At 47.4% G+C, this 17,309-nt stretch overlaps 1 protein-coding gene across 1 annotated transcript; it reads left to right on the top strand.

The window, feature by feature from the left end:
• LOC112909635 (olfactory receptor 1M1) lies at positions 1-942 on the top strand. Its single transcript, XM_025985614.2, has one exon. It carries the CDS (start codon positions 1-3, stop codon positions 940-942), a length of 942 nt encoding a protein of 313 aa, XP_025841399.2.
• Positions 943-17,309: the final 16,367 nt, after the last annotated feature.

The following is a 17,309-nucleotide window of genomic DNA, read 5'->3' as shown; positions in this document are numbered from 1 at the left end:
ATGGAACCAAGGAACCAAACTAGCGCATCCGAATTCATCCTCCTGGGGCTTTCAGAAAATCCAGAGCAGGAGACCCTCCTCTTTGCTCTGTTTCTCTGCATGTATGTGGTCACAGTAGTGGGGAATCTGCTCATCATCCTGGCCATCAGCTCAGACTCCTACCTCCACACTCCCATGTACTTCTTCCTGGCCAATCTCTCCTTGGTTGATTTCTGTCTGGCCACTGATACAGTCCCCAAGATGCTAGTGAACATCCAAATCAGGAGCAAGTCAATCTCCTATGCCTGTTGCCTGACCCAGATGTACTTTTTCCATTTCTTTGGCATTATGGACAGTGTCTTAATTGCTGTGATGGCTTATGACCGGTTTGTGGCTATATGTCATCCCTTACACTACACCACCATCATGAGCCCACGCCTCTGTGGCCTGCTGGCTGGTGGTCCATGGGTATTTTCCTGCTTCATCTCCCTCACTCATATCCTCTTGATGGCCCGTCTGGTTTTCTGTGGGAGCAATGAGTTGCCCCATTACTTCTGTGACCTCACTCCTCTTCTCAGGCTTTCTTGCACTGATACATCTGTGAACAAGATCTTTGTGCTCATTGTGGCTGGGATGGTGATAGCCACGCCATTCATCTGCATCCTGGCCTCCTATGCTCGCATCATTGTGGCCATCATGAAGGTCCCTTCTGCAGGCGGAAGGAAGAAAGCCTTTTCCACCTGCAGCTCTCATCTGTCTGTGGTTGCTCTCTTCTATGGGACCACCATTGGGGTCTATTTGTGTCCTTCCTCTGTGCGCACAGCTGTGAAGGAGAAAGCCTCTGCTGTGATGTACACTGCGGTCACCCCCATGCTGAACCCCTTTATCTATAGCCTGAGGAACAGAGATCTGAAGGGGGCCCTGAGGAAGCTTGTCAACAGAAAAATCACTTCATCTTCCTGACCACAAGGACATCTGGAAACTTCCAGGAAGTAGGATCTCAACATCCAGGGTCTTGGGCAAAAGAAAGGAATTGAACAGTTTGGGAGAGTAGCCACTTGGAATTTTAAATTGTAGAAATTTAAAAGGAAATCTCAAGATGGTCCTGTTACTTTTTTCTCAATTACTGAGACCAGTAGGAGTCCTTTTGGGTATGTCTAATGCTATCTTCCCAGAAGGATCAGTCTGGCCCTACCAGATTGGATCTTTCCTGGTTCAAAATCCATTTAGCTCTCAACAAATACTTATGGAGTTCATATTCTGAGCTTGCTATAAGTGCTGGCCATGGAGTGGTGAGCAGGAGACACAAGGTCCCTATTGTGTGGATTTTGTAGTTGAATATAGGAGAAGATACTGAACACTAATTATAATGGGATGAAATATGCACACGAGGGCAAGGATAGATAGAACAGGAACACCGGACAGAATCTGGAAGGGGGAATCAGGGAAGGTTTCCTAGGAGAGATGATCCTAAACCTCAAAGGAAAGATGATGTTTTTCAGGCAAAAATAAGAAGAAAGAGTATCGGAAAAAGAAAAAACAAACAATAATATGTGAAAAGCTCAGAGAGCAAGAGAAAGAGAGAAAAGGATCCATTTGTGAAGTGAATGACCTGGGGAATGCCAGGTCAAGTAGGACTTTGGGACCAACTCAAGAGTTCAGCTTTTTCTTGAGAATCAGGCAGTTCATTGACTTCCAGGAACCGAAGTCAGGGAGCATGTAGGTGAGTCATCGGACAGGAGAAGACTCCTGTCTTCTTGGGAAGCAGGATGGCATGTGCTAGATGAAAATTGTACAAAACAAGGGGAAGAAAGAGACTGAGACCATGCACTGAGGAAATGAGGAGCCATTTGGTGGTATAAGTCTTCATAGCCAAAGAGAAAAATACCAATCAATTGAATCATGAATGTCAAAGGCAGAAGGAAGCTGAGGTATGTCTCAATCGCCATATATGCCTGTGGAATGCATGAGTAGCAGTACTGCTTATAACAAAAATGAGACCTATTAGTTGCAGGGTTTACTTGTATCTCCTTGCCATGTTCTTTTGCAGTGTCTCATTTCCTCATTCTATAGCCCCTATGAAAGGAACGCATCTCATTTATGTTTATTGTGAAATAATTCTAATCTTTACATGGAGATTCACAACCCAGATAGACTAGCAGTGAGTTTGGACTCTACTTCCGGGCTGAATGAGCAGTGAGTGGGGCCCGAATTTTTCAAATGGTGCTAAGGAGCTGACATCATCTTAAGCAAAATGGCTTTGAATAATTGTGCATCTAGTTTGCTTAGTTGCTTTCCTTCCAAGAGAATTAAGTTAGACTTTCTTAGTTGAACAAACAGACCTGGCCCCATGGTAGGCTGGAAAGATGATGCTTTCTGGAGATACTCAGGCGAATAAAACCCAGACTCAAGAATATTGGAGTTTGCTTAGAGAACCCACCATCCCACTCAGGGCTTTTTTTGAATAATCAAAAACCAGCTGATCGTTGAACCACAGCTCTCTCTCCTAGTAGCTCCCGTCTGTCTCCTGCCATATGCATGCGAGTAGTCACAGTGATGGTTGGGAGAACGGATGCAATGGCGGACACCTGGTGCCAATAAAAGTCTCTTAAGATTCTGTCAGCCAAACTGTTTCTGTCTTGTTTTGTGTTAAAAAGCTAAGGCCTGGGGATCCCTGGGTGGCGCAGCGGTTTAGCGCCTGCCTTTGGCCCAGGGCGCGATCCTGGAGACCCGGGATCGAATCCCACATCGGGCTCCCGGTGCATGGAGCCTGCTTCTCCCTCTGCCTGTGTCTCTGCCTCTCTCTCTCTCTGTGTGACTATCATAAATAAATAAAAATTAAAAAAAAAAAAAGTTAAGGCCTGGGGATCCCAGGGTGGCTCAGCAGTTTAGCCCCTGCCTTCGGCCCAGGGCGTGATCCTGGAGACCCGGGATTGAGTCCCGCGTCGAGCTCCCTGCATGGAGCCTGCTTCTCCCTCTGCCTGTGTCTCTGCCTCTCTCTTTCTCTGTGTCTCTCATGAATAAATAAATAATAATAAAAATCTTTAAAAGAAAGTTAAGGCCTCACCTCTAGAAGATATTTGTCCCAGTAGCCCTTACAATATCAACTTCCAACATTTGCTGGCATTACTATATGTTTAATTAATTCACTCAACAAATATTTACCAAGAGTCCTTTATGACAGCTATTATTTTTAAGCACTGAAATAGAACAGTAAGCAAGAGAGAAAGAGAGAGAGAAAGCCCTTTCCTATGACAACAAGGTTTAGTACCAAGGAGTTTTTTGGGGGAGTGCAACTGTTCTGTGTCCTGATATCAGAGCAAGACTTTGAAGGTACTAAAAAATTTTAATGGTGCTCTACCTCCCCAGATCCCACAAATCTATACATGGGATAAAATTCCAAGGACTGTATGCCAGAAAAAAAAGAGTTAATTTTACTGATAATATTTTTTTTCAGAAATAAAATTGAACACTAGATAAGACAGCAACCCTTCCCATTTCAGCAGGGAAAACAATAAACATAGAAAACAATATGTCAGATAATTACCAATGGCAAGAAGGACTTCAAAGATATAATGGAGAATATGTAACAGAGACAGACGGGGGGTATTTTAATCCCCACATTTCTGGGGGCAACTGGTCTCTGTTAAGATGACTTCTGAAAAAAAAAAAAAAAAAAAAAAAAAAGATGACTTCTGAGTTGAGACCTGAATCAGGCAGAAAGTATTCCAGGGAAGGAGGTGGGAACAGAGCGTCAGAAGCAGGGAACTGGACTTGCAAACTCAGGAGGAACAAGTCGATATTTAAGTGCTAAGGAGCTGTCCCTGTTTTAAAATATATTTATTTGTATTTCCCTGATGGCCAGTGATATGTGGAGCATTTTCTCATGTGCTTGTTGGCCATGTCTGTCTTCCTCTGTGAGATTTCTCTTCATGTATTTTGCCCATTTCATGATTGGATTGGTTGTTTCTTTGCTGTTGAGTTTAATGAGCTCTTTATAGATCTTGGATACTAGCCCTTTATCTGATGGGTCATTTGCAAATATCTTCTCCCATTCTGTAGGTTGTCTTTTAGTTTTGTTGACTGTTTCTTTTGCTGTGCAAAAGCTTCTTAACTTATGAAGTCCCAATAATTCATTTTTGCTTTTGTTTCTCTTGCCTTCATAGATGTATCTTGCAAGAAGTTGCTGTGGCCAAGTTCATAAAGGACAAATATTAAATGGTCTCATTCATTTGGGGAATATAAAAATTAGTGAAAGGGAATAAAGGGAAAGGAGAGAAAATGAGTGAAAATATCAGTGAGGGTGACAAACTACAAGAGACCCCTAACTCTGAGAAATGAACAAGGGGTAGTGGAAGGGGAGGTGGGCGGGGGGTTGGGGTGACTGGGTGATGGGCACTGAGGGGGCTGCTTGGCGGGGTGAGCACTGGGTGTTATGCTATATGTTGGCAAATTGAACTCCAATAAAAAAATAAAATAAAATAAAATAAAATAAAAATATATATTTAGATTCATATAAATAAATTAGATTTGCAGGAACAAAATCCTGCAAGCATTATAAACCCAGAACATAACTTGGCTTAAAACAACCGATGGTTATTATTGCATGGTTTCTGTGGGTCAGGGAACTGGGAGTGGCTTAGCTCAGTGACTTGGCTCAGAGTCTCTGACAGGGCGGCAGTCACAGTGTCAGCGGGGACTGTGGTCAGGGCCTGTCTTGACTGGGGCAGGGGATCTGGTTCTGCCCTCACTCTCAGCAGATCTCATCTCTTCACTGATCAAAGACAGCAGTTCTTGGACATAGGGGTCTCTCCATAGTGGGGCAGAAGAGAGAGAGGGACAGAGACAGAGACAGAGACAGAGACCCAGAGAGAAGGGGGGGGAGGTGCTGGCTGTTGCCTTGGGCTGGACACTCTGAACTCATGCAGTTCCAGCTTATGACACACGGGAGCAGCAGAGTCACCTAGCCGGGTTGCCTCGTCTTTTCCACTTGCTCGAGGAATAGCACTTCACAGTGAGCCTATGTATACCAGGCACAGACCTGCTAATCCTGGTTCCTGACTCTACTCCCACCTCAGCCCCATCACCACAGGGGAGCTCCAAACCTGTAGCTTCCTGAGGGCATCCCCAGTCAGGGCGTATAGACGAGTGAGTGGTCCTAAGTGTTCCAAATTCCCCATCCATCCCACCCCTGGAACTCCCTGAATCTGTGCTTTCTCTTCCCACCCCAGGACTGGGGCTGTCTGGGGTCCAAATGGGGAAGGTCCACAAGGGCCTTATTCTTTCTGAGGTGGGGAGAGAGAGACAGTGGCAGGGTTGGGGGAGGGAGAGAGAAGGGAAGGTAGTGCCATCACGATTAAAAATAAAACAGCAGCATCTGTGTATGGAGTGTCAAGTCCAGAGGTGGCCTTGGGACAGGTGGGATGTAGTGGCCACTTCATGTGAGGGGCGAGACAAAGGCAGGATTTGGAGAATCCAAGGGGAAGGTGGAGAGACAATATTGACAGTAACTGGATGGTTAGGACACTCAGCATTCCCTTCGCAGATATTCTTTGGGTTCCTGTGATGTTCCTGACAAGTCTCAGGCCTGGGGAGATAATGGATTCATTGACCGACTGCCAATTTCTGCCCTTTAGGAGCTAACATTCAAGAGTCAGAGTCCATGAATATAATTAATGAGTACATCAAGGAAGATGTGATGTCACTTTTTTTTTGAAGAACAGTATATGGATAAGGGTAGAGGGCTATGTTATAATTTTCTTTTTCAAAGCTTTATTGAGATATACTTCATACAGCGTACATTCACCCATTTAAACTATGCAGTTTTATTTATTTTTTTAAATAATAAATTTATTTTTTATTGGTGTTCAATTTGCCAACATACAGAATAACACCCAGTGCTCATCCCGTCAAGTGCCCCCCTCGGTGCCCGCCATCCAGTTTTAAAAATATATACAACTTAGTGGCTTTTGGTATGTTCACAGAGCTGTGCAACGATCACCATGATCACGTTTGAAACATTTTCATTACCCCAAAAAGAAAATCCATACTTGATGGCAGTCCTCATACCCATTTCACTCCTACTCTGTAGTCCCCAGCCCTAAATAACTGCTAATCTATTTTCTCTCTTTCTTTCTTTCTTTCTTTCTTTCTTTCTTTCTTTCTTTCTTTCTTTCTTTCTTTCTTTCAAGATTTTACTTATTTATTCATGAGAGACACAGGCAGAGAGAGAAGTAGGATCCCTGAGGGGAGCCCAATGGGATCCCATGACCCCAGGATCAGGACCTGAGCCAAACCTAGCTCAACCACTGAGCTACCCAGGTGGCCAGGATTGTAGGATTTTAATTATTATTTTTTTATTTAGGTATAATTGACTTACAGCATTCTGTTAGTTTCAGGTGCACTACATGAAATATTTGCATATATTGCAAAATGATCACCACAATAAGTCTAGTTAACATCTGTCACTATGATGAGGGGACAAAGGACTAGCTGAGGACAAAGCACAAGCCCGGGACAGCCCATTGACAAGTCCTTGAAACAGGCAGAGGGACATTCCTCAAGGGGCTCAACTGCCTCAATGTTAGTACTTGCTAAAGGCAAAAGGCAATCTTAGCCTGACCCCCAGGATCCTGTAAGTCTACTTTAACGTATAAAGATTCCTTTAGAAGTGTCCTTTATCTCCAAAACACCTGAGATACATGTTAGCAATCATCCCCCAAGCATATAGCCCACTGATATACATCTGAAGGGTCTCATGACTCAGGTTTTATTAGACGATAATAAGTGACCTTTTCCCAACAATAGCTGGCCCCTCAAGGTCCTGGAAACCTTGCTTCCAAAATTCCTTAGAGAGTACCCTCTCCCCGAACCCCTCCCAAATGCGGGGTATGTAATCAGCCACCCCTCACAGGCCGGGGCAGCAGCTCTTCCTGCCCTTGGGTCTTGTCCCCATGCTTTAATAAAACCACCATTTCGCACCAAAGAGGTCTCAAGAATTCTTTCTGGTCGTCAGCTCCGGATCTCACCCCACCAAACCTCACCTGTATTCCAAAACTTCATCAACCATGCATAGTTGATGCACTTTTTTCTTGTCATAAGAACTTTTAAGATATGTTCTCTTAGCAACTCTTAGCAATACACAATTGTGTCATCAAGAGTCACCACCCTGCACACAGGATTGTAGTTTTAAACTAAGTGGTTAGGGAAGGCCTCACTGAGAAGGCGGCATTTGATCAGTCATCGAACAAGGGGTGGTAGAAAGGGAGGTGGGCGGGGGGGTGGGGGTGACTGGGTGACAGGCACTGAGGGGGGCACTTGATGGGATGAGCACTGGGTGTTATGCTATATGTTGGCAAATTGAACTCCAATAAAAAATAAATTAATTAATTAAAAAAAAAAAAAAGAAAGAAAAGGCGAAGGAGGGAACCAGTTGGACGGCGCAGGGACAGCCAGCTCATGGGTCCTGCAGTGAAAGCAGGCTGGTGTGTTCAAGGAATTACTGCAAATAGAGATTGGACCAATTTAAATGATGAACAGCTTTCTTATCGTCAGGCTGTTGGAGCTGTTCCCAGAGATGACAAAGAGCTTGCAGGAAGCCTGTAGAGCTTAGTAGGTGTGGGGGGTGGCGGGGGAGGCCTGCAGAACAATGAGAGCAGAGGAGATGAGTCATGGCAATGGGAGTGTGAGTGGAGGTGTTACCTGGGTCAGCGAGGTGTTGGTTACCCTGGGGTCAGAGCCAGCTAGGTGGGGGCGGTTTCACCAGTGAAAGCAGGCGGACCCGGGTTTTAGAAAGTGAATCTGGTATTGCGGTGGCCTGGAGCTCCCCTCGGGGAGTGGAATAAGCCCCTGCTCCCCACCCTCCCCAAAGCCTGAGCTGTAAAGGCCTGCTTCCCTCTGGATGCCAAGCCCCCACTCCAGCGGAATGTGGAATGCGGTCTCAGGTGTCATTAGCACCTGATTTGTTGAAGGAGTTGAATGAGATCCAATTTGCCCCAGGGACTGGGGTGGGGGGGCTGATGTCTTTGAGGGAGGGGTCCCACAGCCTGTCCTGCTTATTTCTGTTCCCAGTGCCCCACAAACCTAAGAAACAATCACTTCACTGTGGACAGGCTTTCTCTCTTTGCTTTGGGGTCAGGGAAGGGGCTGAGGCTTCTTCAAAGTCTGAGTGTGAATAGGTTGGAGCTTTCAAGAGAGCGTCAGGTTTCAGCAAACCTAAGGAATGTCCTCCAGCAAGTACTCAAAAGGTGGAGAAAAGGGAAGAAGCTTTTCCTTTAGAACAGAATGGGGTTCCCTAGGACACAATGTGCGGGGCGGGGGGTGGGTGCCAGCTGAGCCGACTAGCAATAAGATGTGCAGCCCCCTCCCCGGGCTTTGAGGGGGAAGGAGGGTGGGAGGTCCTCCTGAGAAGGACTAAGTCTTAAAGCAGTGGCCCATACCCTGGGGGGTGGGGGGTCTCCATTGAGAATCAGACTGGGGCGGGGAGCCTCCTCACTGAAGAAATGCACATCCGTAGACACTCATGACATTTCAGTGGCTCAGAGCCGACTCCAGGGTTCACTGCCTAGACTAAAGTCCCAGAACTGCTGGGTGACCTTGGGCAAAGTCATTGTCTCTCTATGCTTGTTTTCTCTCTGTAAAATGGGGAAGTAGTGGTGATAAGCCTTCCTGCCTCATTGGAGTATTGGGTGATTAGACACAATAAGGCATGTGGAGGGTTCAAGGCAGCAAGGGTAAGTGCTCAGCTTTCATTAGTATTACTAATGAACCCCAGCTATTGGCTTTCTAGGGGTATGTGAAGCTGCTATGTCCTTATGGACGAGAGGAAAATGCACAAGTTTGGGGAAGGCAATTCAGAAAACCTGTGTTTTGTATTCCCCGCCCCCCCTTATTCGGCCTCAAGGCTGATTTCCACAGAGATCAATGGCCAATCCAACAGGTGCTGCTTTCACTGCTTGGAAGCAGGAAGTTAGGGACCCCAGGTGGCTGAGCCTTAAAGGCAGCAAGGAGGGTGTGATCTGTGGGCTTTGGGGATGAGAGTGGGGGGTAATGAGAGAAGGGGGAGTTGTTTTGGGACCCCCTTCGTTGACAGCCTTGGGAGACCCAAAGCCTCCAGCAAACACCATGTGGTTAATGAATTTTCTCCTCCTGTGGGAATAAAATCAGCAAGATTAATTGGTGATGTCTGTCTGGGCCTGAGCAAATGAAGAGTGTGGAGTGGAGGCGGGCATCTGCCTTCCCCATTGTGGACCTCGTTCATTCCTTTATGGAATACCCACGAGGCCCCAGAGAATGTGCCAGAGATGAAGGAGGCCCTGGTTGGAGTCGTGCCCATGCAGGGCACCCTTGTGCGGTAGGGGCTCTCAGCCCAGCCTGAATGTGGGGGGTGGAGGACACAGAGAAGGCTTTCTGGAAGATTGTCCCCTGACCTGAGTTACCCAGGTGAAAATGGGGAGGGGTGGGTGCGCAGAAAGAGCATTCCAGGCAAAGGTGCATGCGGGGTGGCCAGAAATGGCAACTGCATGTCTGGGAAGTTGGTAAAAATGACAACAGGGTCGACAAGGCAGGTGACTTAGACATTTCTAAATACAGTGGTTTGCTTAAAGCATGTGAGGAACACGGCTGTTTGCTGGTTTTCCTCTCTCCAAAGCGTGAACTTCACGAGGACAGGGATGTGGTCTGTCTTGTTTCCTACTAAACATCAACATGTTCAGCTAGACCTAGGCTGGGCGTGCTGGGAAAAGTTTAGCAACTCGTTCTTGGGGGGTTGGGGTCGGAGTCAGGGATCCTGATTAGTAGTGTTTGCCAGTTTGGGTGGTTTAAACATTTCCATCCCTGGCTGATTTCCAGGGACCACTGTGATAGCCCTGAACATGGGCTTGGGAACATGCAGCATCCCAGATTCCTCACCGTAAAGGTACAGTAGACAACGCCAGGGTCATATATTGGCAAAATGTAGGAAGTGATGAGTTTTGAGTATTACTTTTGTTTTTAATATATTTAATCATAAGCTTATATGGTTTATTTTTTTTAATGATGCTCATGTTTAAAAAGTCACTCCCGAAACTGCCAACAACTTGCGGATCACTCTTGTGAGCTGGGACAAGCTGTCTCCAGAACACCAGTGACCCAGCTTATACAAGGTGTTTGGCAAATATTTGTCGAGTGCGTGAATTGATTTACCAAAGTAGCACATGCTTGCTGCAGGGCATCCAGACAATAGTGAGGTGTGTTTGGGAAGAAGTGAAAAAAACCTTCCCTTTATACTTTGTACCGGGGTGACCATGCCACCCGGTTCTGGGCCTTTCTGGACATTTGCTATACATACACATACAGGTCAGGGGAAGATGTTTACTTTTTTTTTTTTTTTAAGATTTTATTTATTCATGCCAGACATAGAGAGAGAGAGGCAGAGGGAAAGGCAAGCTCCGTGGAGGATGCCCGATGTGGGACTCGATCCCGGGACTCCGGGACCATGCCCTGAGCCAAAGGCAGAGGCTCAACCACTGAGCCACCCAGGCATCCCTGCGTTGTTTTGTTTCAATGGGTCTTTTCAAACATGTGCTTCTCTTCTCCCTCCTTTGTTTTTTAAAAGATTTTATTTATTTATTTGAGGAAATAAATAGGAAAGGAAAAGAGAGAGCATCTGAAGCAGACTCTGTGCTGAGTGCAGAGCCCAATGCAGGGCTTGATCCCATGACCATGAGGTCATGACCTGAGCTGAAACCAAGAGTCCTGTATTTGACCGACCGAGCCACCCAGGTGCCCCTCCTCTCCCTCTTCTAAATTCTACTTTTATTATTTTTATGTTTAAATTTTTATTTTTTTATTCAACTGTGCATGCTGGGAATTATTCCTGTTGGCCCACTACGATCTACCTCTCTTCAAATTGGCTTCTTCCAGAGCTCTGTTGTCTAGCTGCCTATGGCCACTAGGCTGCAGAATGGAATTTATAATTTTGTTCAGTTTTTTTTTGTTTTTTTTATTTATTTATTTATTTATTTTTTTTTTTATTTTGTTCAGTTTTAACTTAAATTTGAGAACTGAGACTCAATTCAATGATTGGAAAGCCTCTAAAAACATTTGGAAACAACTTGGGTATAAGAATCTACTTTTTTAAACTGTGAACTTCATGAAGTATTACTCTACAAATTGAGTAATTCTGATGAACATTTGGCATATGAATTGAGATGTACATGTAAAACACACTGAATTTTGAAGAAGTTAGCGTGAAAAAAGAATATAAAATAGCTCAGTAATTTGTTGATTATATGCTGAAACAATATTTTTCACCATGTTGAGTTCAATAAAATACACTACTAAACTTAATTTTAGGGATCCCTGGTTGGTGCAGCGGTTTAGTGCCTGCCTTTGGCCCAGGGCGCGATCCTGGAGACCCGGGATCGAATCCCACATTGGGCTCCCGGTGCATGGAGCCTGCTTCTCCCTCTGCCTATGTCTCTGCCTCTCTCTCTCTGTGTGTGTGACTATCATAAATAAATAATAAAAAAAAATTAACAAAAAACAAAAAAAACCCTTAATTTTATCTGTTTCTTTTTACTTTTCAAGGTGTGGCTACTATACCTATGAGATGCCAGTTACACTGCTCCTCCAACTGTGACAACCAGAAATGTCTCCAGACACTGCCAGATGTTTCCATGCATTACCAAAAATTGTACACGCATACACACACCTTGGCTAAGGAGGGCACCTCATCTCATTGAGCTCTTGACTTCTGTGGTAGGAATGATCTTTACCTTGCAGATAGGAAACTGAGGCTCAGAGAGGTCAAGAGACTTGCCCAAGGTCACACAGCAGGATTGAAATCCAGGCCTTCCTGCCCTAGTTCACAGCCCTTGGCGCTGCATCCCACTATGCTTTCACTAGAGCAGTTCTCCCGAGTAAGTGTCAGACACCAAGTTCTCTGGGTACCTGGCCTGGTCCCCCAAGGCAGGGGGCCACATGCCTAGGATCCCTGAGCATCAGTTTCCTTATGTGAAAAATGAGCTTGCACTAAGCCCGGCCTTTCCTTGGTGTGATGAGAATCAAATTGTATTCTTAGGAATAAGGGCAGGAAGGGCAGGGTTCAGGATTTCTCATTTACTCCTGCTTGTATTTATTAAAACACACGCACAGAATAGGCCTGCTATGTCCCAGGCAGTCCTAACTGTAGCTTCCCTATGAGGCAGTATCTTTCTTATCCTTATAGGCCGGTGATGAGACAGAGGCCCAGAGAGGTTGAAGGACTCATCCAAGGTCACACAGGTAGCAAGGAGCCAAGTCAAGCTTTGAACTCTGGCACCAGGTCTAGAACCTATACTCATAACCACTGGGCTTACTTGGGGGGGCCTACGTGTGTGGCAAATATATCAGAATCTGGGGACACAGACCCAAACCTGGGGAATCCATTCTCTTTTAGCCTGACGCTGGGGTACTGGTTCTGTTGGACCCAGACGCAGACCCTTTACATCAGGAGATGCCTGCTGAGCAGTGTCAGGCCCTCTCCCCCTCCTCCCGGGCATTTCCCTGGTCACATGGGAGGAGACAATGGAGCCAAAGCTTAAAGACAATGGGGCAGCTCAGTTACTAATGCCACTTCTGGGCAGGGTTCCTGCATTCTGCAGGGTGAAAGAGAGCTACAGCTTCCTGGTGGGCTCGAGGGAGCTGGAGGATCCAGCAGCCAAAACTCCTGCTCAGATCTTCTAGGCTCTGGGTCTGGTCTGGTTTGGCTAAAAAAACTTACCCATGTTAAGGGACACTGTCTGCCCCTGCCCCTTGGGGGCTACATTTGAAAAGAGGAATCTGGTAGGCAATTCGTAACTCAAAGGAATCAAGTGCCACCTCTAAGTGGCCCTCCTTGATTGCCCTACTCATGTCAACTCCATTTTTACTGAATATTTTCATCCATCCATCCATCCATCCATCCATCCATCCATCCATGTTTTCACTAAGCCAGCACATTCTATATTGCTAGGTGCCGAGATGAGCAATATGATGAGCTCCATCCCTTAGATTTTGCCCCCACACCACCATTTCTATGTGTATCTCACTCTTACTCTATGGTTTTTTTTGTTTGTTTTTTTTTTTTTTTGCAGCCACACTGGCTTCAGGCACATTCCCACCACAGGGCCTTTGCACTTGTTGTTCCCAGCAATGCTTTCCCCCAGGCATGGCGTGCGTTTTGCATCTTTGTCATCTGTATGTATCACATCCTCAGCTGCCATCCCTGACCACCCTGTCTTAAGTGTCCCCTCTGTAGCCCGAGTACTTTGTTTAATCACTGTCTCTTCCCCATGTTACTCCCTTCTTTATTGTTATTGATATCTGAAATGATCTTGCTGATATTTATTTGCTTTCTTGGGATCTGCCTCTCTATGAAGGAGGGATGTCTGTCTGTCATGTTGATTGACTGCTATGTCCTTTGTACCTAGAACAATACCTACCACATAGTTGGCACTCAATAAATGTAACTAAATAAATGTGTTGCCTGGATGGGTGGATGGGTGGGTGGATGGATGGGTGGGTGGATGGGTGGATAGAGCTCACAGGCTTGAAACAAAGCAGCTGTGAGAACACATGAGTGCAGAAGGTGAGCTCAGCTGGCCAGAGAGGGAAGTGACAGCTGGGTACTGACACAAGGGACAGGATGAGAAGCTTCCTGAGTAGGTCAAGAGGTTATCATAGGATCTTATAGGACAAGCTGCTGTTGGCTAAATAGGTGGAGGGAACAGCATGCCAGACATAAGGAATAGAAAGATCAGCAGATTGGGCTTAGGGGGAGGCAAGAGGTTCAGACATGCAGGAACATAATGTACATGGGGAGGGACAGAGAGACCTGGGGGATGACGCAATCAGGTGGAGGCCAGAGGTATGGGCCGTGAAAGAATTCACCTAAGGCAGAACAACAGAGATAGTTTATTGAATACACCCCTTTGCCCCTGTCGTCCAGCTCCTTCCAAGACCCCCCTGCCTCACCCACTTAGCGTCTGTCCCCACCACTGTGACTCAACTCTCCTGACTTAGCAGACCCTCACTGGCCCCTTTACCACCAATATTTCTTTTCTTTCTTTTCTTTTGAAGATTGTATTTTATTTATTCATGTGAAACACAGAGAGAGGCAGAGACACAGGCAGAAGGAGAAGGAGTCTCCCTGCAGGGAGCCTGATGCGGGACTCGAACCCAGGACCCTGGGATCATGACCTGAGCTGAAGGCAGACACTCAACCACTGAGCCACCAGGTGTCCCACCGCCAAAATTCCTTTTTGCAAACCTTCCTTAATAAGACCACGAGGGGCTTTTTCTAGAATCCCAACTGTACCCTGTTACTGCTCTGTTTAAAGCTCCTCGGCACCTGGCCAGAGACTTTGGAACAAAGTATAAGTCTTCTGCGTGACGTACTGCCTCTTCCCTATCGGACTCCAGGTGGGGATTCTGCAGAGCCCAGCTGTCAAGGGACTCTGCAGTCAGTGCTCATTCTGGCCCTGCCCATCACTGGCTGCACGAGCCGGGGCAAGCTCCCTGGGCCTCACGTTGCCTCCTCCGAAAAATGGGGATAACTGGCTAATCCAGTGGGGTCCTGGGACCAGCAAGATCGACATCACCCAGGAGCCTGTCAGAAATGCAGATTCTGAAACCCAAGGAATCAAGATCCCCGGGTGACCCGTGTCCGTAACATTTGAGATGTGCAAACAACATGTTCTGGTGAGGGAGGCTTTGCTTTGAGCCTGGCGCGGAGCCGACACTCAATAAATAATGATTAGCTGATGATGGGGGACCCATCCCATTTGTGAGCACGTATTTCCGAACAATTAAGCTCAGCCGTTCAGGAAATCCTTCTCCCTGCTGCTGATTCTAGTGGTTATGAATTACTCCACAGGTGTTAGAGCTTCACGGCAGCCCTAGGAGGTGGCTTCTGCTATTATCCCCTTTTACTTGTAAGGGGGCTGAGATAACACGGGAGCCCCACACCCTTCTGCTCTGTCCCCGCAGCAAAAGATGGCAAAGGACCATGATGAAGTGCGAGTCCTCTGATGCCAACAAGCCTGTTCTCAAATCAACTGTGTGACTGGCAAGTTCACTCAACCTCTCTGTTCTTAAAACGGGTCTTGGGTTACGCAGGTTTGGGAAATGCTGGATTTAATGGGTTAGTTCACTCATTCTTTAAGCCTGGAAGGCACAGCGCGTGGGACCCCAGGATACCTTCAGTGGCTCACAAAACTGGTTGCATCTTTTAAGATCAGAAGGGGGAAAAAAAGACTTCACTGTGGATTATATTTACCCTTATACCAAAGCAGGTGAGAGATATGATTTTAAAAATTGTTCCTGGACGGTGGTGGGAAGGTGGGCTCAAGTCCTGGGTGTGGGAGATACGCCAGGGAACGCTGCCTGCTGACACCCACAGCTGAGCCTGTCAGCTTCCCTGGCCCATGGGTCCCTCTTTTCCTGCGGACCAGACAGGCTGAACCACGGGAGCCAATCGGGGCCTGGGAACAGAAGAAGGGGCCCTTCCCAGCCCCACCCAGCCTCAGAGGGATTAGGCCGCTGGGGCACATTTGATACTCAGCAGATCGCAGCCACCTGTCCGCTGGGCCCCGGGGAGGGGCTCCTGGTCATGTCCGTGGGCTCGGCTCGGGGGCTGCAGCAAGGGTAAGGAGCGGCCCCCACACTTTCCTGATGCCTTGAATGGCTGGCCCATGGCGGGGCCCCCCCGGAGGCCAGCATTGGCTCCTGGTGCTGCTGGCGCTCAGATACCTGCTGCCCACAGGTAAGGGCCTCTCCTGGTCCTAGTCCTCTGGGAAGGAGGGGACATGGGGCACAAGTGCCCTGCCCTGGGCTCATTCTCAGATGGCCTTCAGTGTCAATGGCACTGGTCTCCCTTTCCTGCCTGGGCTCCACCCAACCACTGCGTCTTTGATGTTTCCAAACACCTCACCAGACGACCACCCGCCCTCCCTTTCTCCCCCTTACTCTCCTACTCTGCACCTCTCATTACATTCCACCATTATTTATTTACTTGTTTGTCTATCTCCTTCTCCAGCCTGTGAGCCCCATGAGGGCAGTGACGCTGTTTTGTTCACTGATGTGTCTCTAGTGCCTGGGATGGTGCCTGGTGCATCGTAGGCCCTCCATAAATATTTATCTTGTAAACTGAGGGCAGTCGGGCTGGAGATGGGAAGCACGGTGGCCCAAGGCTCAAGTTTGGAAGCTGAACCCACCTTCCCCATTCACTGGCTGGGATTCTGGAAGCTGCTTGGCTTAGCCTTTCTGGGTTTCAGTTTTCCCATCTGTAAAATGATGTGCCAGTGATAACAGCAGTTTATAGGGCATGTGGGGAGACCTCAGTGGGGTCATGGAGATAATGCCCAGCATGGTGAAAGGCCAGTGAGCAGTGGCATTACAGTCACGAAGGGAGAAGGGCATATGTGGGTGGGGTGGCGGCACGAACCGGACCCTCTCTGTGTGGGACCCAGATAAGACTGCATTTTCCACAAGGGCTTGAGGGGAAATGACATGTAGGATTTGGGACCACACAGGGGGCTTAGAGATAACCGCTTCTCTGATGACCCCATTTCCCTGAGGAGAAAACTGAGGTTTAGAAGGATCAGAATTTGCTCAGGACCACACAGCAGGAGGGGTGGGGCCAGGTCACTCAGTCGCTCAGTGGGCATTTGCCTGCTGAGCCCCTGCCATGCACCTCTGCAGGCTCTGAGGACACGGCAGGCCCGTGATGCTCGCAGGGAGGGCAGGTGCAAAAGCAGAAGCACGGTGGGAGAGACAAGACGTTTAGAAGTTGTAGGAGTTTCCTGGAGGTGCCGTAGCAAAGTCTGATGGCTCGAATAATAGAAATTTATTGTCTCACGGTCCTGGTGGCCAGAAGTCTGAGATCACAGTGTTGATGGGCTGTTCCTTCTTAGGGGCTCAGAGAGAGAACCTGTTCGAGGGCCCTCTCCTCGCTTCTGGTGGTTTGCTGGCAATCCTCAGCATTCCCTGCCTTCTGGAAGTCCAACCTCTGCCTTCCGCTTTAACACACAGTGTTCTGTGTGTACCTGTATCCAGATTTCTCCTTTTTCATAAGGACGCAGTCATATTGGATTAGAGGCCCACCCTGCTCCATGGTGATGTCATCATAATTTAATTTTTTTTTTATTTTTATTTATGATAGTCACAGAGAGAGAGAGAGGCAGAGACACAGGCAGAGGGAGAAGCAGGCCCCATGCACCGGGAGCCCGATGTGGGATTCGATCCCGGGTCTCCAGGCTCGTGCCCTGGGCCAAAGACAGGCGCCAAACCACTGTGCCACCCAGGGATCCCCTGTCATCATAATTTAATTA

This window comes from Vulpes vulpes, chromosome 9 (assembly GCF_048418805.1).
Source record: "Vulpes vulpes isolate BD-2025 chromosome 9, VulVul3, whole genome shotgun sequence".
Classification (NCBI taxonomy): domain Eukaryota; kingdom Metazoa; phylum Chordata; class Mammalia; order Carnivora; family Canidae; genus Vulpes; species Vulpes vulpes.
Note: the sequence above shows the minus strand (reverse complement) of the source record. Positions and strands in the feature narration are given on the sequence as shown.

Coding starts and splice junctions, on each gene's coding strand:
- LOC112909635 (XM_025985614.2), top strand. CDS start 1: ATGGAACCAAGGAACCAAACTAGCGCATCCGAATTCATCCTCCTGGGG.